The sequence below is a fragment of the Schistocerca nitens genome, chromosome 1, assembly GCF_023898315.1.
Source record: "Schistocerca nitens isolate TAMUIC-IGC-003100 chromosome 1, iqSchNite1.1, whole genome shotgun sequence".
NCBI lineage: Eukaryota > Metazoa > Arthropoda > Insecta > Orthoptera > Acrididae > Schistocerca > Schistocerca nitens.
The window spans coordinates 13437142-13462540 of record NC_064614.1 but is presented as its reverse complement, the minus strand read 5'-3'; the positions used below and the strand labels follow the sequence as shown (position 1 = coordinate 13462540).

At 41.3% G+C, this 25399-nt stretch overlaps 1 protein-coding gene across 1 annotated transcript in view; it reads left to right on the top strand.

Annotated features, from left to right (window-relative positions):
- LOC126240588 (mitochondrial import inner membrane translocase subunit Tim23) overlaps positions 1 to 20174 on the top strand; it is a 73970-nt gene extending 53796 nt beyond the window's left edge. Inside the window, exon 5 of the mRNA XM_049947936.1 lies at positions 19975 to 20174. Within this exon, the coding sequence (XP_049803893.1) occupies positions 19975 to 19987 (13 nt within the window). The 3' untranslated portion in view covers positions 19988 to 20174. The remainder of the gene's footprint in view (positions 1 to 19974) is intronic.
- Positions 20175 to 25399: the final 5225 nt, after the last annotated feature.

The following is a 25399-nucleotide window of genomic DNA, read 5'->3' as shown; positions in this document are numbered from 1 at the left end:
TCTGTTTACTCTGTATTGCCCTCTGTCACCCAGCCCATTAAATCTGTCATAGTTCAGTGGCCCACTGTTGGGATAAATTCTTGCAGTTCTTTCCTGGAAATCAATAAATTCCTCAACATTATCCCTAGGTGCTGCACTACCATTTGCCTCACCTGATGTGGGAATTTATCTCAAGATCCAGTACAATCATTGCAGCACCATTTTGTTGTGGAGATGCTTTATTTCATTAACCCACTGTCACAAAAGGCCTTTAAGCTACCATTCTGTGGGTTGTATATCTCTCCTCCCCAGAAGTCCCTCAATATGGATTGCTCCTTATTCTTAGACTAAAAATCATTCTGGTTAGTGCATTAAGAAAATCTTTCGAAAGCTCTAAAAGATAATCATTTCTCACAGGATCGTACCTAAAAAAAACTTTGTACAGTTACCAAGCCAGCTGTCTGTATGCACGCGTGTACTACTACTAATTTCTGTATTACATAACTCTCTAACACACTTTTCAGTATTTATGCAAATATTCTCTACCTCCTGGGACAGTTTGCGTGCTTCTGGTGTAACCACGCCATGGTTCTCATCACAGTGAGCCTGTGTGACTTAAGTTTATTGTTCTACAAACATTCGGGAGGACAACAGTTCAAACCAGCATCCGGCCATCCAGACTTAGGTTTTCTGTGACTTTCCTAAATCACTTCAGGTAAATGCTGGGATGGTTCCTTTGACAGCACACAACGATTTCCTTCCCTAATCCAACCTAGCGCTCCATCTGTAATGACCTTGTCATCAGTGGGTCATTAAACACTAATCTCCTTCTCCTAAAAACATTCCAACACCTTTATATTGCTTGGTTAACTGTTCTTTCTTGCATTGACAATCATTAGTGACCTCCTCTATCTGCTTGACTATTCTTGCCTTCTAGTCACTACTTCTGTTGCCACATATGGTTCTGATAGTGTCAGTATCTTTCTTGAGTTGTGTCTCTAACACGGTTCGATTCAAATGTAACATATTGACCTCAGAACTGAATAAATCCATACCTGATATTTTCATGTCAGATTTAACTGAACTTACTTCAGATTTAACTGAGGCTACATGCTTCCAAATATTACATGGGTAGTTTGAAAAGTTCTCGGAATGGATAGGAAAAAAGTACTTACATCACTGAAACTTTATTTTTCAATGTAGTCTCCTTGTAGATTAATGCACTTGGTCTAACAATGTTCCACTTCATTGATTCCATCTTGAAAATGAGTTTCCTCCAGGCCTGCGAAATAGTTGTCAACTCCAGCTATCAGTTCTTCGTTTGAAGTGAATCCTTGTCCACCAAGAAAAATTTTCTGTTTTGGGAAGAGATGGAAGTCTGATGGAGCCATATCAGGTGAATAAGGTGGGTGTGGCAACAATTCATACCTTAGTTCGTGTAATTTTGCCATGGCGATGGCACATGTGTGCGGGTGCACATTGTCTTGATGGAAGATGACTTTCTTCCTTGTTAAACCTGGTGTTTTTCCACACATATTTTATTGCAATGTGCGGGAACAACAACAGAGCCATGTCACTGCCACAGCTCTCTTCCAAGAGCACTGATGTGGCACGTGTTTACAGGCAACAGTCCAATGAATATCACGTGAACAACTTGTTGCGCTAGTGCTGACCTCTCGTGGTGATATCGGAGAAATTTTCAAACCACCCTCATATTAAGCATTTGTAGCTACATATCCCAGTTAAGAACCACATAAGCTTCCCCAGCACTAAGATTGTAATCTTGCCTCATTATGTCTTCTTGTCTCCCATTAGATACCTGCACACACCTTGCAACACTACCATATGTGTGACACACAAAACTATCATTGTTGTAATTATTTTCTTTTATTGATTCCAGTTCAATAACCTCCTGTCCTTTGTTTCATGCAAACAAACATTGCTGCCATTCACATCCACAGTGACAAATTTTCCACCCAAGGTGCAATTACACACAATTACGCTGCACAGTGTCTCTCCTTTGGTTTATTTTGTGCTAATACGCCACCCCGTGTGTCGGACAGCTGCAACTCTGCTGCTGCTGTCCCTGTGTGGGCACATTAGGTTCGCTAGGGCTGCTGGGAAGTATTCAGAGATGGTGGAACTGCTCCAAGATTGGTTACTTTGCTCTGTCCAACACACATTCACACTAGGAACTTTTTGACTACTGTTGGTTGTTAGCGTGTCGTGCCATACTTGTGATGTCACACATTTGCATCCCCATTCACATGTCACTATTTGCGTATCTGGGCCATGTTTCTCATGTTTAAACATCATAGTTTACTATACTAAACAGCTTCGTTCTGGTCGTGACATCCAATGTTAACTTGCCTGTTGACTTATTCCCCTTCAAATATTATTCCAATGTTCCATATTTGTTCTGCACTCATCACATTGAATAACCAAGCTGAAATTTTTTATTTCATGTCAATTTATTTGTTGTTTACCACTTGTTAAAGCACAATTTCCCACCACAAATAGCAAAAATTATGCCAACTTTGTGAAAAAAATTCATTTCTGGTTGCCCTTGTCGTGTTCACATCTAAACTCCAATCTCTCTCTGTTAGAACATTCAGAAAACAGACAACAACAATGATTAAGTGCTAAAGGTGCGTGAAGTCCAAACTTAACAACCAGCTACAGAGATTTTACAAAACCACACAAAAACATAAGATGTCAGTAAAATTGTGGAAAGGATAGATCACTACATACCATAAAGATGACATGTTGAGTTGCAGAAAGCCACAATGAAGGGACTGTTAAATATGAGCCTTTGGCCAAAGCCTTCTTCAGAAAAGAGAAACCCATACACGTTCACTCTAGCAAGTACACCTCACACACACTACTGCTACGTCCTGCCAGACTGCAACAGAAACGCGATGAACAGGAGCAACAATCTGGAGCAGGCAGGGAAGGGAGATGGATAGCAGTTTGTGGGTGGCGGAAGAATTGGTGCTGCCAGGCAGCAGGGAAGAACTGACAGTTGCAGTGTTAGGAGGCTGTGGGGGAGGGAGAGGATGGGGAAAAAACAGGGTGTGGAAAACAGAGAAGCAGATGAAGGTGAGGGCAGGCAAATTGTGAGAATGTGACAAGACAGAGGGGGCAGAAACAGTTCAGTGAAGTGTGTGGGGACAGAAGATTACTGTAGGTTGAAGCTTGGATGATTTTTGAGTGGAGAATATGTTGTAATGACAACTCTGTTGCGCCATTCAGAAAAGCTTGTTGTGAAGGGGAGGATCCAGATGTCTGTGTTTGTGAAGCAGCCATTGAAATGAAGTTTGTTATGCACAGCTGCATGTTGTGCCACAGTCTGGTCCACTCTACTCTTGGCCAAGGACCACTGTTTAGTAACCATACCAATATAAAAATCTGTGCAATGATTTCAGCAGAGCTGGTATATAACATAGCTGCTTTCACAGGTGGCCTGGCCTCTGACGGGGTAGGATAAGCCAGTGATGGGACTGGAATAAGAAGTGCTGGGTGGTCTTGCACATGGGGCTTCCATAGGGATATGATCCCTGTAGCAAGGGGCTGGGGCTGGGGTTGGGAGTGGCATAGGGATAGCGTAGGATGCAGAGGTTGGAATTAGCTCCTCCCCCCAGTATTGAAAAACATTATTCATTGAGAAAGATTATTCAAACTGAAAAAGGTACCAGGACATGGCAGAATTTGTTGAATTTGATTTTGAATTAGCTCACTTCCCTAGTCATGTTTATTGCCTGTCTTGTGGACAACGAAGAGTCACACCAAGCGAGGTGGTGGAATGGTTAGCATATTGGACCCGCCAAGGGACTGGGTGTATGTGTTGTCTTCCTCATTCCATCATCATTTGTGAAAGTGGCTAGATGGGGCTGTTTACAGATTGGGAATTTGTACAGGCCCTGATGATCACGCAGTTGAGCACACTACAACCCTAACATCATCAAACGCTGGACTCGATTTCGGGAGGACGACAGGTCGTACCCATATCTGGCCATCTTGATTTTGGTTTTCCATGATTTCCCTAAATTACACCAGGCAAATGCCATGTGGTTCCTTTGAAAGGCACAGCTGATTTCCTTCCCTAATCAGAGCTTCTGCTCTGTCTCTGATGACCTAGTTGTTGATGGAACGTTCAATACTAATCTGCTCCTCCAAATACTCCTGATCATTGGAGCAAAATTATGACTGAGGATAATGAGACTAATATCTCTAATGTCCGCTTTCTGTAGGATGTAGAACATGGCTAACTGTTAACATTTCCTTTCATGGAAGAAAGGAAGCTTTACTCAGAAAGAAAGTATGGGTTAGGGAGTGATTGTCACAAAGTATCCAACAAATGAAGTGTAATAGGACCACTAATGATCTCTTGTTCATATGTTATCAGATATGGTCAACAGCAGTCTTATTTCTGATGATGCTGTTGTCCATAGGGAACTATCATTACTAGGTCAAGTAAGGATATGTAGATGTGGATAGTATTTTGGTTTGTTCCATTGAATTGCAGTTTACTTTGAATGTGGAAAAACGCCCGTAACAGCTGTTGTTAAATGTAGATGTCATTTTACAATATCGGTAATGAATTTATGAAGACTGTCGTACCATTTAAATTTCTGGGGGTAAATTATGAAGCAGTTTGAAACAGGATGAACACTAGTAATCAATAGTAAGGACAATGTGTGGAACCATTAGACTTTTCTTGTTCTGCAGTGGAGTGTGTGGCTTTGAAAGTTTGTGGCAGATAAAAACCATATGCTATATTCGGCCTCGAGCTCGCAGTTTTACTTCTCTTCTACCTTTCAAACTCCTCAGAAGATAGGAAAAAGGCAGTGTGGCCTGATATGGGGTCGATGCGATCAAGCAATATTCAGATGTAGGCCACAAAAATGTTTTGTGTATGATCTTTAATGCAGACAAACTGCAGTTTCCCAGTATCAGTGAATTATATTTGGTTTATTTACAACACTTCATATCTCTACACATTTACACTCATAAATACTTTTATAACATGACTGACCTAGTTGTAACTCGTTAATTCTGTAGTTGAAGGATACATTACTTTTACTTTTCATGAAGTGCAGAACTTTGCACTTCACAACATAAAAATTAGTTGCCACTCCTTACACCAGGCTGATATCGTTTGGTAGATCTCCTCATTACTAATTTTCCAACCATCAGTCACGTGTACTGCACCCATTATTTTTCTTAACATTAACTGTATTTTCCATCAGTACTTGGCAGAATGTGATAACAATATTAAACCTGACTGTGCCCTAAGAAGCTAAAAGCCAGTTTCTGACGAAATAAACATAATTTTAGAGAACATTAGGAAGTGTTTCCTTTTTAATCATGACTCTTCTAACAATCCATCATTCAAGTATTTCTGTTCTGTCCGGCTCATGGTTCATTATTGAAGTTTCACATGCATATAAACATTTGGATCATACCTCTGTAGTAAAGGGTTTTAGTTTTGTATTTCTAGTGATGGATTTCTTGTTGTAGATATTTTCAGTTGGATCTATATGCTCTTTCCATTTTACTCTTTCATCTGTTGAAGGTATGTTGGTAGTCAACATGGAAAACAGGAGGCATATGCAAAGCTCCATTGGAGTATTTGGAAATTTGTGGCAGAGAATGAAACACAAGAGAGCAAGTCCTTGAAGCTTCAGTTAAGAAAACATAAGTTATGGGCAGATCTTCTGGTCAGTACAAAACTTCAGGATGTGAAGTATGTAGCCTAGCACTGGCTAAATACACACTAAAAGTAACAGTAATACCACTTTCCTAACTTCATGGAGGGGAGAGGAGTAGGTTAAGAATGTTTAAAAAGGGAGGGAGGGTCACTTGGACCAATCTGTCATCAAGAGGATCGACGTGTGCCTTCACAGTTGCAGCCCCCTGACAATGCAGGCATCGCACTGTGCTGACCCTGTGTGTGCTGAGGAGTCATTTCCTGTCCAGCCTGGCTAATGGCTTCACTGCCAGGTTGCCTTTTTGTGTCAGGATGGCACCTGTGGGCAGAGCCTCCAATCAGGGCAGCAGATCTGCAGTGAAATGATCAAACTCATCTGTACCTGTGGCCATGTCAACACAGTCGTCCCAGCAGATAGAAAGCAAAGTTTTAATGCAGAGGCTTTTGATCCCATGGCGTGTCCATCTTTGGCCACACCGTGTGTTGAGAATCGGGCAAGGAAAAATGGAGATAGATACTTTGCCTATTTCTTTGTATGTTTTATAGCTGATAGGGAATGTGTGAAAATACTGAGGATAGGTTCAGAGAAGTTGCTGCAGCACAGAAAATGAGAAATGGATCTTTGTTGATCAAAACTTTGAATGCCAACAAATTGCAGGCGTGTGACAAGCTCAGAGTTTTATACCAGTTACCATCTCTCCTCATAATAGACCCAGCAGAATTCTAGGTGTCATCGTCCATTGGGACCTAACTGTCAGATGAATCATCTTTTAACCTCAAGCAGTGTAGAATCTGTTGTGTTTGTCACTTCCAGAGAGGACCTAGGAATAGTAAGTTGCACACTGGAACTTTCTTCCTAGCCTTTAATGGAAATGTTTAATTTGAGAAAGTTAATGGTGTTGAGCCATATTTTTCTCCTCTTATGAGATATTGTAGATGCCAGAGGTTTGGACACGTCCTCCCATCATGCTAATGAGGCTACTTCTGGTTAGTGTGGAAGGACAATGCACGATGGCAGCCCTTGTGAGGAACCCCCTACATGCGTAAGCTGCCTAGAATACTGCCCCCTTCGTCCATCGACATACGGTTTTCAAGAGGGAGCAGTATGTCTAGAAATATAGAACACTAGACTGTGTATCATTTCAAGATGCTAATAAAAAGTCTGAACAACTCCACACAGTCAATACTATGTCCAACTCACAAACATTGTGTCAGAATCCACACCTAGTATGATAAGTTCTCAAACAGCAGTCCTTGAACCACATGTCAATGCCAGTTTTTCAATACGGGGAGGGGACAGCAGCTTTTCCAGCCCTCACACCCACAGCACTGGTGATAAAAATCCCACCTGTGGAGCTGGAGATGCCTCAGTGTTCTCCAGCATTGTCAGGGAAGAGGTCATGTGCGCCAAGGTGCCCCCTTCCTTCTCTGGACAAAACAGACCAGTAATCTACCACCAACCAATGGCTGATTGAGTCACAGGCTGTGGGTCATAGCAATGAACAGTTCTCTCCTGTCCCAGAAGTCAAGACAAAATTGTCACAGTAACTATAAACTCATACGGACAAGGAGGAAAAATCAAAACCATAAGAAGGTTTTCAAAAACTTATAAAAAAATTAAGGAAACATTTGTCAATGTTCTTGCTCTGTTTAAGACTAGCAGTTTGATGTCTAAATAGGGGAAAAAATACACTCTGATAAATCACTGCTTGGTCGTTACTTTTGGATTTTCTAAATTTTCAATACCAAACTTTGGAGTTCATTTTGACTGGTTATTTTTCAATTTAGGATATTTTGAGTAATAAACAGTGTTGTAGAGGAGGCTTTTCTATGAGGGTAATCCCAAAAGTAAGGTCTCCTATTTTTTATAAGTACATAGACCTGTTTATTTCTATAATGGTTTACATCAGTTTACAGCTTGAACATTTTGCTATTTTTTGACATAATCACCATTTCTGACGGTGCATTTTTGTAGACGCAGTGGCAATTTTTGTATGCCCATATCATATCAGCTCGCAGCCATGCTGTTCAGAAACCTATGAACCTCTTCTTTCACCTTGTCACTGGAGCTGAATCGCTTTCCGGCCAAATGTTCTTTTAACCTAGAGAACAGGTGATAGTCACTCGGCGCCAGGTCAGGACCATATGGTGGGTGGGTGATTATGTTCCAGTGAAACTTGCAGGAGAGCAACAGTTTTCCGAGTGATGTGTGGGCAAGCGTTGTCATGGAGAATGTGTACCCCCTTGCTCAACATTCCTCTTCTCCAGTTCTGAATTGCCCGTTTGAGTTTTTTCAGAGTCTCACAGTACCTGTCAGTTTCAATTGTGGTCCCAGTGGGCATAAAGTCGACCAACAATACCCCTTTCCGATCCCAAAAAACGGTTGTTTTGACTTTACCGGCAGACTGTGTTTGTTTGAATTTCCGTGGGTTTGGCAAAGAAGGATGCCGCCACTGGTGTGATTGTTGCTTGGTCTCAGGTGTAAAGTGGTATGCCCAGGTTTCATGACCCATGACAATTGAATCCAGAAAGTTGTCCTGTTCGGCTGCAAGGCAGTGAAGAAATGTGTGGGAAGCATCAACTCGTTGCCGCATGTGGTCCTCAGTCAGCATGCGTGGCACCCATCTTGCACACACCTTCCGATACTTCAATGTTTCTGTTAAAATTCTGTGAGTGATGCATTGGGAAACCTCAGGAACCAAAGTGCAGAGATCCTCCAGGGTGATCTGCCGATCTTCACCCATGCTTTGCTCAACCTTCAACACTGTCTCCTCAGAAATTGATGGTCTCCCACTCCTTTGTTCATTGTGAATTTTGGTCTGACCAGCTGCAAACTCTCTACCCCACTTATGAACATTTTTGACATCCATGCACGACTCACCATACACTTCTGTCAGATGGCGATGGATTTTAATCGGCGCAGTGCCCTCTGCGTTCGAAAACCGAATAACTGTGCGCAATTCACACTTGGCGGTAACATCCGACGGGAGCTCCATTCTCAACGGCTGCCAAGCCAAAACTGAGCGTCTCAGTGCGGCGTGCGCATGTTTACACACAGCGCGTGAAGCGCTCTTCATAACAGTGTGACCAAATGCCGCACAAACAGAGTTCTGTACTTATAAAAAATAGGAGACCTTACTTTTGGGATTACCCTCGTAAAAACAGACATGTCAGTTGCAATGTTGTTACTTGACCCAGTGCAAAGATATTCAGGTTAACACTAATGTCTCCGAACTGAAAAACTGTCAAGTGCTTACAGATAAAAATGGCCATCATTCAGGAACAGCACAAGGTAAAATAAAATAAAAAAAAAGTTTGTAACTTCTCAGTTACAGCGTAATCACAAATAAAAAGAAAAAAATATTTAAAAATGGTCAAGCAACCAATTTAATTTTTATTGGATCACTTCACTTGCAATGACCCTTAGCCTTGTTTGGCCTGTGAAGAAATACATAAGACATAGGCATAAGAATAGCACCGGTTGTATCACCTGACCATGATATTATTGCACTTGACCCCCTGGCCATCAGAAACACATGGTGACATGACAATAAAGAATACAGTCATGACAAAGGGAAGTGCATCACACTGTGAACGGTTGTACATATTGATGGAAGTGGCCTCACTGTCAGCTGCAATAATGTTTTGGTCAACTAATATATCTCCATGTTTCTCCTCACACTTGTTACTCGTGCTTACATCATGTACTGGGAATGGGTCTTAGTTGTGCATTCTCAAGTTTGTTGCCGAAAAGCCCGACGAAAGCCACTTGTATTTGATCAGACATGACTGTAAAAAGATGGACATGTCTGGCTAAGGCACCCTAGTGGCGTGGGCTAATAGATAGTACACATGTACCTTCAGCGAGCAAGAGTTGCCTCCACATGATGAATCTACATCTACATCCATACTCCGCAAGACACCTGACGGTGTGTGGCGGAGGGTACATTGAGTACCTCTATCGGTTCTCCCTTCTATTCCAGTCTCGTATTCTTCGTGGAAAGGAGGATTGTCGGCATGCCTCTGTGTGGGCTCTAATCTCTCTGATTTTATCCTCACGGTCTCTTCGCGAGATATACGTAGGAGGGAGCAATATACTGCTTGACTCCTCGGTGAAGGTATGTTCTCGAAACTTCGACATAAGCCCGTACCGAGCCCGAATACAGTAGTCTCTCCCCGTTGTCCTCGAGCATCAGCTGTATTGCAGAATGGTATTGTCCCTAGTTTGGAGGTATTTTACAAGTTGCAGTAGCAGTAAAGTATAATGCTCCATTTACTTAAAAAAAACTGGAGGAGTCACAGCAAACTTGAGAAATCATATAAGGAGAAAATGTGCACAATGTTTCTTGGAATAGACAAATTTGATCGATATAATTTTACTGACATGGTATAAACTTGGGGTAATAACTGAACCCTTAATTTTGTGATTGCTTCAGTCTGAAAAAACATGCATCCAAACTTGACATTGCAGGGAAGTCATCAACTTGAGGCCTTTTGCTAGCTGTCGCTGTGCCCTTGTCCTTCACCTTAGTAATCTCTGCTGGAGACAATGAAACTTATTTCTGCCACAGCTTCAACCCCACATTGGTTTTGATTTATTACTCCACCTTCATTACAATTCTTCAGTCTGTATTAGTTACTAGAAGTAATGGTAATAACAATTGAAAATTGGTTTTTTCATAAACAAATAACTTCAAGTAGTTTTAACAGTTGAGTAAAGCTGGAGACAAAAAGAATCGGTTAAACCAAGAAACAGTTGTTCCAGCATTAACCACCATCCCTATAATGGCCACCCACCAACAACAGTAGTTGAGCCAGGTGGCGCAGTAATTAGCACATTGGCCTCGCATTCGGGAGGATGACAGTTCAAACCTTTGTCCTGCCATCACGATTTAGGTTTTTCACGATTTGTCTAAATCGCTTCAGGCAAATGCTGGGACGGTTTCTTTGAAAGGGCACGCCTGACTTCCTTCCCTAATCTGATGGGACTGATGATCTCGCTGTTTGATCCCCTCCCTCAAACCGACCAGTAATTCCCAGCATCTCTCTCTGTGGTGACATCTGTACTGACTACACAACCTTTGGTAAATGTTTCACAGCACACTTCACCATCCTACTATTTTGTGACCCGGAAACATCCTGGCGGAGCACAACTGCTTATTCTTCCATGCACAAGACCTTGAATTATACAATGTTGTGTCGTGGGGTAGTGAACGGGAGTTCCACAGTGTCAACAAATCGACAGTTAAATGCGTAAACAGCTTAGCAATGACAGCGTAAGACACTTGGTCAGGTTCTTCTATCGCATTCGGCAAGCAGGTGAGTTCCCCACCTCAGTGGATGAGGTGGTATTATTCCTGTCATGAATCTGGAAAAAGCCCTCAAATTTTTGACTAATTATTGACCTACATTAAATGTATTCATAATTGAAAATATATCAGATGTAGAATGAACTGATGGTTTTCCGTATTTGCAATTGCTAATACATTTAATTATTTCATAACAGCCATAGTCCCCGTAGTGCCTGTGTATGTCCAAAGGAACTCTGCATCGTATTCGGAATAGCACAGGCACTGCAATATTATAATTATTGACCTGTCTCCTAATGAGCTGGATGTATAAATCATTCAAAAGAATGGTCAGTTGACAACTGTGTTGGTGCCTGGAAGCCGGAGAACACTTATTGCAATTTCATCGAAGTGGCTCTGTGTTCTCAGCTGAAATCTGCAGTGCACAGTGCTTTCACACATTGCCGACATCTAGTTATTGTGTTCTTCGACATGCAGGAGACGTAAAATACCTTGTAATTGTGACATAAAGTCACCCCGTAGTTTGTACCCAATCTTAAGATCTGGATGGTTTTAAGGTGGTGACTTCTTATTTGGTGACCAATGAAATAATTGTGCAGTGCTCCTATTGACTACCATGCTATGCCACCTGGTGCCATCGCATCCTATCTGCTCTGCGTGAGTGGGGCTTCTAGGGTTGCTAAACTGTTTTTGTCCATGATTTCCTATTCTAACTCTTCAGAGTCTGGATAGGTCAACCCTCAGCAACCAATATATGTACAGCAAACTGGGGACCCCCACCACCCACCCCCTCCACCCCTCCGTATTGGTTCTGAGCCTAACCCTCTCCACCACTGCAGTCGATGGTGTTGTGACTGCAGTGGGATGCCCAGTTTCGTCGTCACTGTATGTGGGCGAGTGTTGTGTGTATGACAATGCAACATCATCTTGCGACACTGGACACCATCTTCGAGGGCCATCAGAAAGCACATGACTAGGCCTTAAATCGTGGCTATCAGGTTTCTCCCTAGAAACTTGCTTTGTGCACTTCTGTAGGCTGAGGACTGCGAATGTGCTCCCATAACTTTACTTTGGCAACCAGTTGCTTGAAGTTGTTGGAACTTTCAAATTTGTAGGCCTTTGATTTAACATGGTTACCACATGACTGCCAGCTCAAGACAAATTACGTGAGGAATTTTAATATCCTCATATTTCTCAGCAGCACCTCCTGGGGTGCAGAATGAATGATTCTTTTGCTATTCTACAAAGCTTTGATTTTATCCCACATTGACAATGGATGTGTTGCCTTTGGGTTGGCAGCACCATCAGTACTGAGCTCGTTAGACCTTGTCTGCCACAGAGGTGAGTGATTGGCAACTGTCCCTGAGGTGAGTGCCCGAGTGGCCTCCCGCTACTTTCTACCTCTGCACTATCGTGCATTGTTAAATTTTTTGTTTATGTATTTTATTTCCCTCTAGTCTGTACAGTCTTCTTTTACTCACTCATTTTAGTAGTATGGTCTGTGATGACCCTTCTTAGAGTACACTTCAGTTTATAGCTGCCTGGGTTTTAATCTCACTTTAAACCAGCTGACTTGCTACAGTAATGTGACTTTTCGATGATGCGGGCAAGACCACATATTCAGGAGCTGTCAGTTCTCCTTTTCTCGTTCCACATCATTTTACATGAATTTCCAGTGCAACGAGTGACTGATAACCTAGATGTTATAGTCCCTTTGTACCTGTAATCATAACAATCATTTACTCATTGGATGCATGATATCTCTCTCTCTCTCTCTCTCTCTCTCTCTCTCTCTCTCTCTCTCTCTCTGACCTTTCCCCCTTGATCTTTGGCTACCTTCATATGCACTACAGGTTGGTCCCTGTTGTCCTGGAGTCTGAGTGACCTGCGCTTCATTTGATACCTTTTCCATCTTTTCTCCTCGTCCTTGGGGATGGAACTAACTATTCAGAAAGCTATAGATGAATCGTCAAAAGATCACTGAAAGCTAGCAGTGCTGTTAACAGCTTTAAACTGCGATGTGCAAAAGGCTGCAGGTGAAAACAGTAGACGACTGTAGAGCTATGACAACAATGAGAAATTGATATAGAGATGTTTACAAAATCGTGTTTCGAGATTAGTCCATGTAATTGTGTTACCTGTTGCAACCAGCCAACTGCAGCTGCCTGGGGTCTTCTTAGACCAACTCGATAGTAGAATAGTGTAGTGACTTTTACTTTTTGTGGGCCTATCGGTAGTACAACACACCTCCTGAACGTAAGTACCTGTCAACAGTTCTTTAATTTGTAGTACTGATGTGTTAGTTGTCACTAGCACAGTTTGTACATGCCATTAAATATTCAAGAAATTGTATCATCAGGACTTTCAACAAAAAGTAGTGCCAAGTAGCTTCACTCTAGTTTTCAAGTTACTCTGCAATAATAATGGTAATGTGAAAAAGGTAGTACATCTCAATCTGACATGTTTTAAGTCTTTAATTGAGAACCCTTGTAACTTCAGAACCACGTTTGGATTCAATTACTTTGCCATTGTTGAAGTTTTATTTTGTGTTTTACAGTTTCACTATCCAAAACATTATTAACGGAAACATTCCACACGGGAAAAATATATCTAAAAACAAAGATGATGTGACTTACCATACGAAAGTGCTGGCAGGTTGATAGACACACAAACATACACACAAGATTCAAGCTTTCGCAACCAACGGTTGCTTATGGTAAAACGGAGAAGGTGAATACAAAGTGAACCTACTGGCAAAAACAGAAAGAGAAAATAAGACGCCAGAAAAGATTTCGAAATGCGACAGTGACAATAACAAACCGTAAGCAACCGTTGGTTGCGAAAGCTTGAATTTTGTGTGTATGTTTGTCTTATTTTCTCTTCATGTTTTTGCCAGTAGGTTCACTTTGTATTCACCTTCTCCTTTTTACCGTAAGCAACCGTTGGTTGCGAAAGCTTGAATTTTGTGTGTATGTTTGTGTTTGTGTGTCTATCGACCTGCCAGCGCTTTCATATGGTAAGTCACATCATCTTTGTTTTTAGATATACAAAACATTATTCAGTTACATGTTATCTGTGTAGCCTGTAAGGAGTAGTGCCAATATAAACACTGTTGGAAAACTGTATCAATGTATGGGTTCAGATATGATAGGATCTTGTCAGCAATAGCATAAGGGCTTGAACATGCAGATAGGTTGAAATAAGAGGCAAAAAGGAATTCATTTACAACAGCTAACACAGCTCTACTGTTGCCATTTATTTTTAAGTGGTATGCTCTAAAGACTAACCAAAGGATTTACATAGCTCACTAATCTTTTTCACATTAGCTTCCTTAATGACTTCCCCATAGGAAGCTTCAGAGTGTCTCACAAAGGTATCAGGTTGGAAAACAGTAAACCGTGGGCCACAGCAAAGTCAGATTGAGAAGTCTACCTGCTGCTCCTGGTAGCCTCATCATGTGACCAAACGAAAATCTTTTGGATTAGATAAAAGTCAAACTTTTACTAATCAGAAATTCATACTTAACAATGATGCATAAAAGTTGGCTTTGAAGCAGTTTCTCTTGAATTTCAGTATTGTTGGTTGTATGTACACTTTTTCACAAAAAGAAGTTTTCACAGTTACTACTATCTGCTATCAGCCACGGTTTGGCAGTGACCATTCATTTGACTGGAGAGCTGTTGGTGGTCATGCATATGTAAAATGCTGTACTTGAAATTACAGCAGAGCTCATGTGACAAAACTGCCCTCACAGGTGACCCGCTTTTGATAAGGACACGAAGGGGTATTGGATGAGTGTATTGGACAAAGTGCAATAGAGCTTCCACGAAAGTGTGACCGATGGGGTAACCAATTGGAAATAAGCGTGGCATAAGGATGGACAAAAATGGATAGATTGGATGGTGGTGGGGTACCACATTGAAAGGGATGGGAGGGATTGTATGTAGGACACTCCTCATGTATAAGCTCTGTGATAAAGAAGTAATACTAGGGAAGGATATGCTTCAGTTTTTCTGGTTTAGGATGGTACTTTTTTTTGGGGGGGGGGGGGGGGGCATTGCTCCTTTGCAGCTGGATCCTGAATTGGTCAGGATTAGGGGCGTGTGTGGATATGACTTTGGAGATCTGTTTGCGGACTAGATTTGCATTAGTAATACCAATGTACTGTGCAAGTGATTGCCACTGCAGATATATCATCTTTCAGTGGACAGGCTATATGGATACGTCCTATTGTGTGGAGCTGGTGACACTTACCAATTTTGATTTTTTTCTTTATAATCTTCTACCTTACTGGTATTCTTATATAAACCTAGATAAATGGAAAGAACCAGCTGTTGTTGAGAGGTTCAGAGGGAGCGTTGTCCTATGATTGACAGGAACAGGGGAAGGGAATACAATAGAAGAAAAGTGGGGTAGGTTTAAAAGATAAAATAGTGAAGGCAGCAGAAGATCAAGTAAGCGAAAAGATAAGGCCCAGTAGAAATCCTTCAATGATGAAATAAGAAAATATAAAAATGTAGATGATGAAGCAGACAAAAGGGAACACACACACACACACACACACACACACACACACACAATAAGATTGACATAATGTGCAAAATGACAAAACAGTGATATCTGAAGAAGAAATAAAAGGCTGAAGGAGTGTGTTTAATTAGGGGGAAGATGATACCCCTTAAGGGAAAGAGGAGATGCCGGTGGGGGTGGGGAGGGGGGGGGATACTTATGATACAAGAAGATAAATTTGAGAGAGCAGTGAAAAATGTAACTGAAAATAACACTCCTGGAGTAAACAGCATTCCCTTAAACTGGGAGAGCCAGCCATGATATAACTATTCCACTTGGTGTGCAGGATGTGGGAGACAAGTGAAATACCATCAGACATAAAGGAGAATATAGTAATTCTGAAGAAGGCAGATGCTGACAGGTGTGACTGTTACCAAAGTATTGGTGTAATAAGTCACGGTTGCAAAATACTGACGTGTAATATTTACAGAAGTATGGTAAAACTAGTAGAGGCAGACTTTGGAGATCAGTTTTAGGTCCAAAAAAATGTAGGAACACGTTAGGAAATACTGACTCTACGAATCATCTCAGAAGATAGACCAAAGAAAGACAACCTATGTTTATATCATTGAGAGATTTGGAGAAAGTTTTTGATAATGTTGACTAAATTCTTATATCCAAAAACAAAGATGATGTGACTTACCAAACGAAAGCGCTGGCAGATCGATAGACACACAAACACAAACATACACACAAAATTCAAGCTTTTGCAACAAACTGTTGCCTCATCAGGAAAGAGGGAAGGAGAGGGAAAGACAAAAGGATGTGGGCTCTAAGGGAGAGGTTAAGGAGACATATTTGGTCTTTAAATATGTCTGTGTGTGTGTGTGTGTGTGTGTGTGTGTGTGTGTGTGTGTGTGTGTGTGTGTGTGCGTGCGTGCGCGAGTGTATACCCGTCCTTTTTTCCTCCTAAGGTAAGTCTTTCCGCTCCCGGGATTGGAATGACTCCTTACCCTCTCTCTTAGAGGCCACATCCTTTCGTCTTTCCCCCTCCTTCCCTCTTTCCTGATGAGGCAACAGTTTGTTGCGAAAGCTTGAATTTTGTGTGTTTGTTTGTGTGTCTATCGACCTGACTAAATTCTTAGAAAGGTTGAAGATGGCAGGCATAAAATACAGAGAGTGAAAGGTTATCTACAACTTGTACGGAAACCAGATTGTAGCCATGAGTCGAAGGACATGAAAGGGAAGCAGTAGTTGAAAAAAGGAGTGAGTCATGGTTGTAGCCTGTCCATGATGTTATTCATTGTATGTAGATTGAGCAAAATGTGAAGGAAGCCAATGAGAAATTTGGGAAGGGAATTAAAGTTCAGGAAAAGAAATAAAAACTTCAAAGTTTTGTTGATGAGTTTGTAGTTCTGATGGGGACGGCAAAGGACTTGCAAAGAGGTTATAAGTTGAACACCAATAAAACAAAACCAAGCTTAATGGAATGTAGATCAGGTCATGCTGAGGGAATTAGGTTATGAAATCGGGCACTAAAAGTAGTAGAGTTGATGGCCAAAATAGAGAGGATACAAAATGCATATTGGTAATTGAAGAAAAACATTTTTGAATAAGAGAATTTGGTTAACCCTGAATGTATTTCAATAATCTTCTTCTGGAGTGTGGTCTTATACGGAAGTGAAACGTGAACAGTAAACATTTCAAACAAGAAGAGAATAGAAGCTTTTGAAATTTTATGCTGAAGATTAGATGGTGGATCAAATAACTAATGATAGGGTACTGAAACATATTGGGGGGGATTTATGCCGTGACTTGACAGAAAGGTGATCAGTTGCTAAGACACATCCGGAGACATCGTGGCATTGTCAATGTGGTAACTGAGGAAAATGTGGGAGGGTAAAAATTGTCAAAGGAGATCAAGAGATGAATATAGGTTGCAGATTCAAATGGAGAGTAGGTGGCAGTTCCACAGAGACCAAGAGACTTACAGGATAGACTAGTGTGGAGAGCTGCATCAAACCAGTATTTGATTTGAAGACCACAACACAACAGTTCTTGTACAGTGCAAAGGGACAAACTTTGTGGAAGAATCTGTGTTCTAAAACTTAAAGGCCTGTTTTGTTACATCTGTGGTCTAATCTTTTATTTCTAGCCATGCTTTTGCAGTGCTGCCCAAGTATGCAGTGTAGGGCTTTTATCGCCATCTTTTTTTCTAGTTGAAGTCTTATGCTTACACATGCCGGAAAATGTATTTGTACAACAAAATTAGTCTCTTTTCGCAGAAGTCCTTACAGTTAAGTAGTTCAGCGTTCCCCACACTTTTATCTCAACCAGTGTCAGGTATATATATCTGATGTGTATTGAGGCAAAATGTGTTTACAAAATGGTTCAAATGGCTCTGAGCACTATGGGACTCAACATCTTAGGTCATAAGTCCCCTAGAACTTAGAACTACTTAAATCTAACTAACCTAAGGACATCACACACACCCATGCCCGAGGCAGGATTCGAACCTGCGACCGTAGCAGTCCCGCGGTTCCGGACTTCAGCGCCAGAACCGCTAGACCACCGCGGCCGGCAAATGTGTTTACATTAATAACTCTGATGCCATGCAGGAGTTCTTTCTAGTACCCACTTTAACAACAAAATGTTGTTCTTTCTTTGTCTTGCGTTTGCATGTTGTATACCTTTCATGTCCTTTGTTTGTCTGTATGTTGGCTGAAACCATCTCATATTTAGTTCATCTTGGACATCAGGAAACACTTCGAAGGTTCCCACATTTCACTTCTTCAAAATATCTTATTTCCTTAAACAGTAATTGGTTGGTTGTTGTACAGGTACTGGACAAAAATATGGAACCACAAGCTCAGTACGGTGTAGGAAATCAGTTGGCAATCAAAGCAGCTTCCAGTCATCTCGGAATGGATAAATATAGATCCTTTATGGTTTTCAGGGAGTCTTATGTTTTTACTGCCAAACAATGGCAATTTCAGATAAGAGTGATGGAGATGGATAGTGATCTCTCTCTCTTCTCTCCAAAGTAGACCAAAAGGCTCAATAACATTGAGATCTAATGGCTGTGGTGGCCGGGGCAGATGTGACAACTCATCCTTGTGCTCACGAAAGTATTCCCAGATAAAGCAAGCTATGTGAACAGTGGGCCTGTCATCATGGAACACACCATCACCATTGAGAACATTGTAGCATGGGATGGACCTTATCAGTCAGAATGGTCATATAATCCACCGCAGTAATACGACCTGTGAGAGTAACCGTGGGGCCCATGGAATATCTTGATATGGCTGCCCAAATACCTCTGACCACATAACTTTCCATTGTTACGTATTCCAGTGCATCACTGATGAGTGGATTTGGAATTCCAGCTCTCTCTGTAGTTCCCTGCTTCTGTAGCTCCCCGTGTGTTGTTTTGGTGCTTGCAGAGTTTGTGAGTGGGACCTTCAGTTCTGCAGTGACCTTTGCCCTGTTGTCCTCTTTATTTTTCACTCCAATCTGTTTCAGTGACTGTCTGACACAATAGTTTGCAGTTTCATTCACGTTGTGACTTAGCAGATTATTATTTTCCGCTTTACCTTTGTGCGGTATAAATCTTTGATATGGTACCTCTTGAAACACCAAATACTTCAGCTACCTTGGTTATGGAAGCACCCACCACAGGAGCGCCAATAATTTGCTCATATTGAATTTTCTCGGCTGAGACATAATGCACTCAGCTACACAGAACAATGTTCAGACCATGACTGACACCCGAAACGTATTGAAGAAATTGAACAGGTGCCATTCATGGTCAAATACAACAGCACAACCTGCAAGCTTGACCTGCATTTTTTGTGCGAGCATGCCTTTCTTACAGTGTCACCATATTTTTGTCCAAGCCCTGTATGTGAAGGACACAACTCCATTGTAACAAGTAGTGCAACTGTTGATATTCCAAAGACCCTGAACATTTTCATATGGTTCTCTGTGCTCGCTTCACAGGCATAACATTCATGAGCATGACTCTAAGAGTCTGTACACTATTGTGGTACTTTTGAGATATGGAGGAAAGTATTGTTTTTTGATAAGATTGGGTAACAAACTTTTTTGGATCCAGTTTGAAGTGTCATAACAAGCCACATAAGGATATTGCTAGTCCCGCACTATATAACTCAAATGGAGTATCATCTCTTCACTTGGTGAACAGAATTTGACAAAGACTGACCACGGAGGCACAATGGTTAAGGCTGAGAGAGAGAGAGAGAGAGAGAGAGAGAGAGAGAGAGAGAGAGACGGAATGAATGAATGAATGAACGATTTCATTTTGATGCTTTTGACCAGGTGATATAAACTGATGTACTCATTTTAAAGATGCGTATAATGATGTATTGTTTCAATTGTGCTGTGTAGTGATACTGAAAATGTCATTATGTACTTCTTGTTTAAATAATTGTACTTTCTCACAAACAGACGAAAATTCTAATGGGCACTCCGTACTAGCAGCGCACAAGTGCTAACGTCAGTTGGGGCAAGTGGCAGCAGGAAAAGGTCACAGTTTGAGTGATTATATTATATTTATCAGTAGTTTTTGAGTAATTTATATGACTGAAACATGCTGTGATTTTGTGAATACTCATGTATTTTTAAGCTAATAAATAGTTATTTTTTGATCTCTTGTAAGTAATAATTTTATTATTAAAGCAGAATCAAGTGTTTCTTTTTCTTTTAATGGAGAAATATAAGTATGACTGTGTCAAATAGGTGCATCGAGATTCATTGTTACAAGCAAGGCACTGAAGTCCCATTGAAAGACTTGCAGCAGGCCTTTGAGCTATACAAAACTATTATAGTCACTGTGCTGACTTCATTTAGATTTTGCAAAGTGTACTGACAAGGTTCTAGGTTTCAACTAATGAATTTTATGTACTTAATTTTCTGTCAGAAGAGATGTAAACTCTTTGGAGTATTCAAATAATGAATTTTGTAGTGAATAGTTGGTGCATTTGGAATGTTATTTGTATTCTTGGTTGTTTTGACTTCACTATTGTTGCAAATCAGTGTGTGTGTTCACCAGTAACAGAAGAATCATCCTGAACTCTTCTACTGCTGCTTCTATGCAGGTACTTTGCAAGCCACCTTCCGGTGTGTGATGTATCATTATCACTTGCCTCCTTTACTGTTTGTGTGAGTAGCATGCAAGAACAACTGCATATGTACACTTCCTGTTGAGCTCAAATCTCTCTCTTTTCTTACCTTTGGTCTTATCAAAACACCCTCCAGTTCTCCAGTTAAACTCCTAAAACATTCGTATTTCAGTAATGTACCTTCTCTCTGGTTCTCCAGCAACATTAAACATCTAAAGTGGTGTTGGATATTGCCCAGAAAACCATCATTCTTAAACATCATGTAGTGAAATTGGAGTCATGTTAAGATACCGCAAAAAAATATACATAGTACTCTTAACCTTTACTAGCTCAAACATTCAACTTTTATGTGATGTTATTAATGAATCTGGGGCGAGAGCAATTTTTCGCCACAAACCAAAAACTGTGGCCAGTGCTGATCAGGGAAATCCAGATTTCAGTTCCAGGCTAATACTACCCACTATAAATACAGCCATGCTGTCATTGCTGTGTGTTCTGTCTTACTTGCGTGTGCAGATGAAGAAAACACCTGTGAGATAGCTTGTAACAACTGTGTTGTTACTGATATAGTAACTAGTATCTTGTTATCTGTTACTGATACAGTGGTGAAAAAATGTAATTTAAAGAAGTGAAAGAGGAAGAGACAGTTATATGGAAATCTAAATGGAAAAATTATAACGGACAACTGGGACCTTGCAAGTGTCACTCTGCGGAGTTCATACACGTCATGAATTCCACTGAGGTAATGAATGGCACTTATCATTTCTGCCTACCTGTGTTGTCGAAAAAAGCATAGAAGATCCTATGGATTCATGACTCAATCCACACACCTCCGTTAGCTTAATGTATGCACTTGGTCGTCTGCCTTAGATTCTAACTGTTTATCTTCCTTTAACTCTCCATTCATATTTAAAATTGTCATACCATAAAGTTTCAACATAAATGTACAGATAAACATAACACCGTCTTTCTTGTAATTAGTTATTTATACTTTATTTTATGACAATAGCAGTACGTGATCTTACGCAAAAACCTGATTTGTCATAAACATAAACACCGCATGTCATAGGTCAACTAAAATCAAAGTCCCCATTTCTAAGCTGTAGACAAAACTATGTTAAATATTTGTTCCACAACCTAAGTTGAAACTGTGTATGAAAATTCAATAGCCTTTCATAAATAGCTTGATTGGTAACTACATCTGGCGAAGGAGGTGTGTTAATTGGTAGTTAATGGCAGTAAATACTAATTCAGCTATTTAATTGTTTATTTCTTAGTTTTCCTTTCATGAAGCACTTATATTGGTTTGTGACTTGTAACGTGAAAATAAAGTCATCATCATGCACTTTTCTAGTTGCGTTAAGTATAGAGTGTATAATCTAGTGTCAGTGTCATCACTTGAGCTTTGATACTTGCATTTAATTTAACTTTTATTGTTCAATAAATAAATCTTCTAACGGTTGTTCCATGATCTGGGTTTAAACTGACATTCACTCAACAAAATACCGAGTCTAAAACCAGTACGCTGGAGAAAGCTGGATCGCTGTGCCTGGCTAACTGTGTTGCTGAAGGTTGATGTGCAGCGTAAGAAGCCTTTGCTTGATGCCATGGTGTAGTTGTGGAGCTAATGAAACAGTTAAAATTCTTTTGTAGTTGCATCTGCCAATCAGATTCATTGTCTTTTAGTAACTTCTTCCTCAATGTAATTGTCATTTGAATTAATGGTTATTCATCGTCACACTGTTTTAGCTCCCTCTACAACTTTCTTCCTGGGTTGTCCATGTTTTACTGCTGGCGACATGCTTCGTCCCACGCTTCAGTGTGGGTAGGCATATATTTTTCCAAGCTTGTTTCCTGTGTCTTACATTCTGTTTTATCTTATTGTTCTGAGTCTTTTCTTGACACCCATCTCAATCTGTTACTGAGTGGGCACTGAAGACCTAGCCGTCATGCGCCCTTGGTCCCCTCTCCATCATCATCAACACCATTTCTTCAGAAGTCCGCTAAAACTTTTTCGACTTCATTACTTGCTGTTATGTTCTGGTTGTTGACTATGTTGCTATGGACAATGACACTATTTGTCCATGAAATCTTCCTTCGAAACTGCTATTTTCTTCTTGCTGTTCTTTTAATATATTAATTCTTACCTCAGTTTAATTGTATTTCCAGCACATTAAATATTCTGGGTCATGCACTGTGCTCTCAGGTCCCTATGTCTGAAATAGTGTGTATTAGAGGGAAACATTCCACTTGGGAAAAATATATATAAAAAACAAAGATGCTTGACTTACCAAACAAGAAAGCACTGGTAGATAGACACAATAAAAAACACACAAACACACACACAAATTTCAAGCTTTCACAACCCAAGGTTGCTTCATCAGGAAAGAGGGAAGGAGTGGGAAAGACGAAAGGATGTGGGTTGTAAGGGAGAGAGTAAGGAGTCATTCCAATCCCGGGAGTGGAAAGACTTACCTTAGGGGGGAAAAAGGACAGGTATACACTCTCACAAACACACACACATATCCATCCGCACATATACAGACACAGGCAGACATGTGTAAATTCATAGAGGTTGGGCAGAGATGTCAGTCGAGGCGGAAGTACACAGGTAAAGATGTTGTTGAATGACAGGTGATGTACAAGGGGTGGCAACTTGAAATTAGCAGAGGTTGTGGCCTAGTGGGTAACGGGAAGAGCGAATATATTGAAGGGCAAGTTCCCATCTCCGGGGTTCTGATAGGTTGGTGTCAGTGGGAAGTATCGAGATAACCCGGACGGTGTAACACTGTGCCAAGATGTGCTGGCTGTGCACCACGGCATGTTTGGCCACAGGGTGATCCTCATTACCAACAAACACTGTCTGCCTGTGTCCATTCATGCGAATGGACAGTTTGTTGCTGGTCATTCCCACATATAAGGCTTCATAGTGTAGGCGTGTCAGTTGGTAAATCACGTGGGTGCTTTCACACGTGGCTCTGCCTTCAATCGTGTACACCTTCCGGGTCACAGGAATGGAGTAGGTGGTGGTGGGAGGGTGCATGGGACAGGTTTTACACTGGGGGCGGTTACAAGGGTAGGAGCCAGAGGGTAGGGAAGGTGGTTTGGGTTTTCATGGGATGAACCAAGAGGTTACGAAGGTTAGGTGGATGGCGGAAAGACAGTCTTGGTGGAGTGGGGAGGACTTCATGAAGGATGGATCTCATTTCAGGCAGGATTTGAGGAACTTGTATCCCTGCTGGAGAGCCACATTCAGAGTCTGATCCAGTCCCGGAAAGTATCCTGTCACAAGTGGGGCATTTTTGGGGTTCTTCTGTGGGAGGCTGTCTTTCCGCCGTCCACCTAACCTTCGTAACCTCTTGGTTCATCCCTATGAAACCCCAAACCACCTTCTCTACCCTCTGGCTCCTACCCTTGTAACCGCCCCCAGTGTAAAACCTGTCCCATGCACCCTCCCACCACCACCTACTCCATTCCTGTAACCCAGAAGGTGTACACGATCGAAGCCAGAGCCACGTGTGAAAGCACCCACATGATTTACCAACTGACATGTCTACACTGTGAAGCCTTCTACATGGGAATGACCAGTTACAAACTGTCCATTCACATGAACGGACACAGGCAGACAGTGTTTGTTGGTAATGAGGATCAATCTGTGGCCAAACATGCAGTGGTGCACGGCCAGCACATCTTGGCACAGTGTTACACCGTCCAGGTTATCTGGATACTTCCCAATGTCACCAACCTATCAGAACTCTGGAGATGGGAACTTGCCCTTCAATATATTCACTCTTCCCATTACCCACCAGGCCTCAACCTCTGCTAATTTCAAGTTGCCGCCGCTCATACCTCACCTGTCATTCAACATCTTTGTCTCTGTACTTCCGCCTCGACTGACATTTCTGCCCAACCTCTTTGAATTTACACATGTCTGCCTGTGTGTGTGTGTGTGTGTGTGTGTGTGTGTGTGTGTGTGTGTGTGTGTGTGTGTGTACCTGTCCTTTTTTCCCCCTAAGGTAAGTCTTTCCGCTCCTGGGATTGGAATGACTCCTTACCCTCTCCCTTAAAACCCACATTCTTTCGTCTTTCCCTCTCCTTCCCTCTTTCCTGATGAAGCAACCTTGGGTTGCGAAAGCTTGAAATTTGTGTGTGTGTTTTTTATTGTGTCTATCTACCAGCACTTTCTCGTTTGGTAAGTCACAGCATAGTGAGTATTAGTTCAGACAGTGAGCATCCTTCTGTCCAATTCTGAAATGCTGCTTCCTGAAGTATTATTCAAACAAACCGTGTAGTTATTTGTAATATGGACCTCTTCTATGCTACAGCTGTTCTTGTGCTGAAATCTGGAAGCTTTAATCAATTCTCAGCTTCTACTACACGATGGAAAGTATTTCTTCCAACAGCAGATACACCTTACATTACAACTAATGGTATGAGGGGACATCATATCTACAGAGAATGTTCATACATGGAATCGTGATGTTGCATGAGCTGAATCTGACAGTACTAATGACAGTCCTCTACGCATATGATATACAAAAGGGAATGAATTGTCATATGTCCTTTGTGACATCAGTCCCACTGTCAAGAAGGCCAGTTTACTCAGGAGCATCCCTCGCTTCTTTGAGCCGGAATGCCATAACATGAAATAACTGCCACACCAGCAGGTATCACATCACATAGCAAAGTTGCCACTGTCGTCTCACCTTGGAGATGGATGGCATCCATCCATCCATCCATTCGTTCATCTA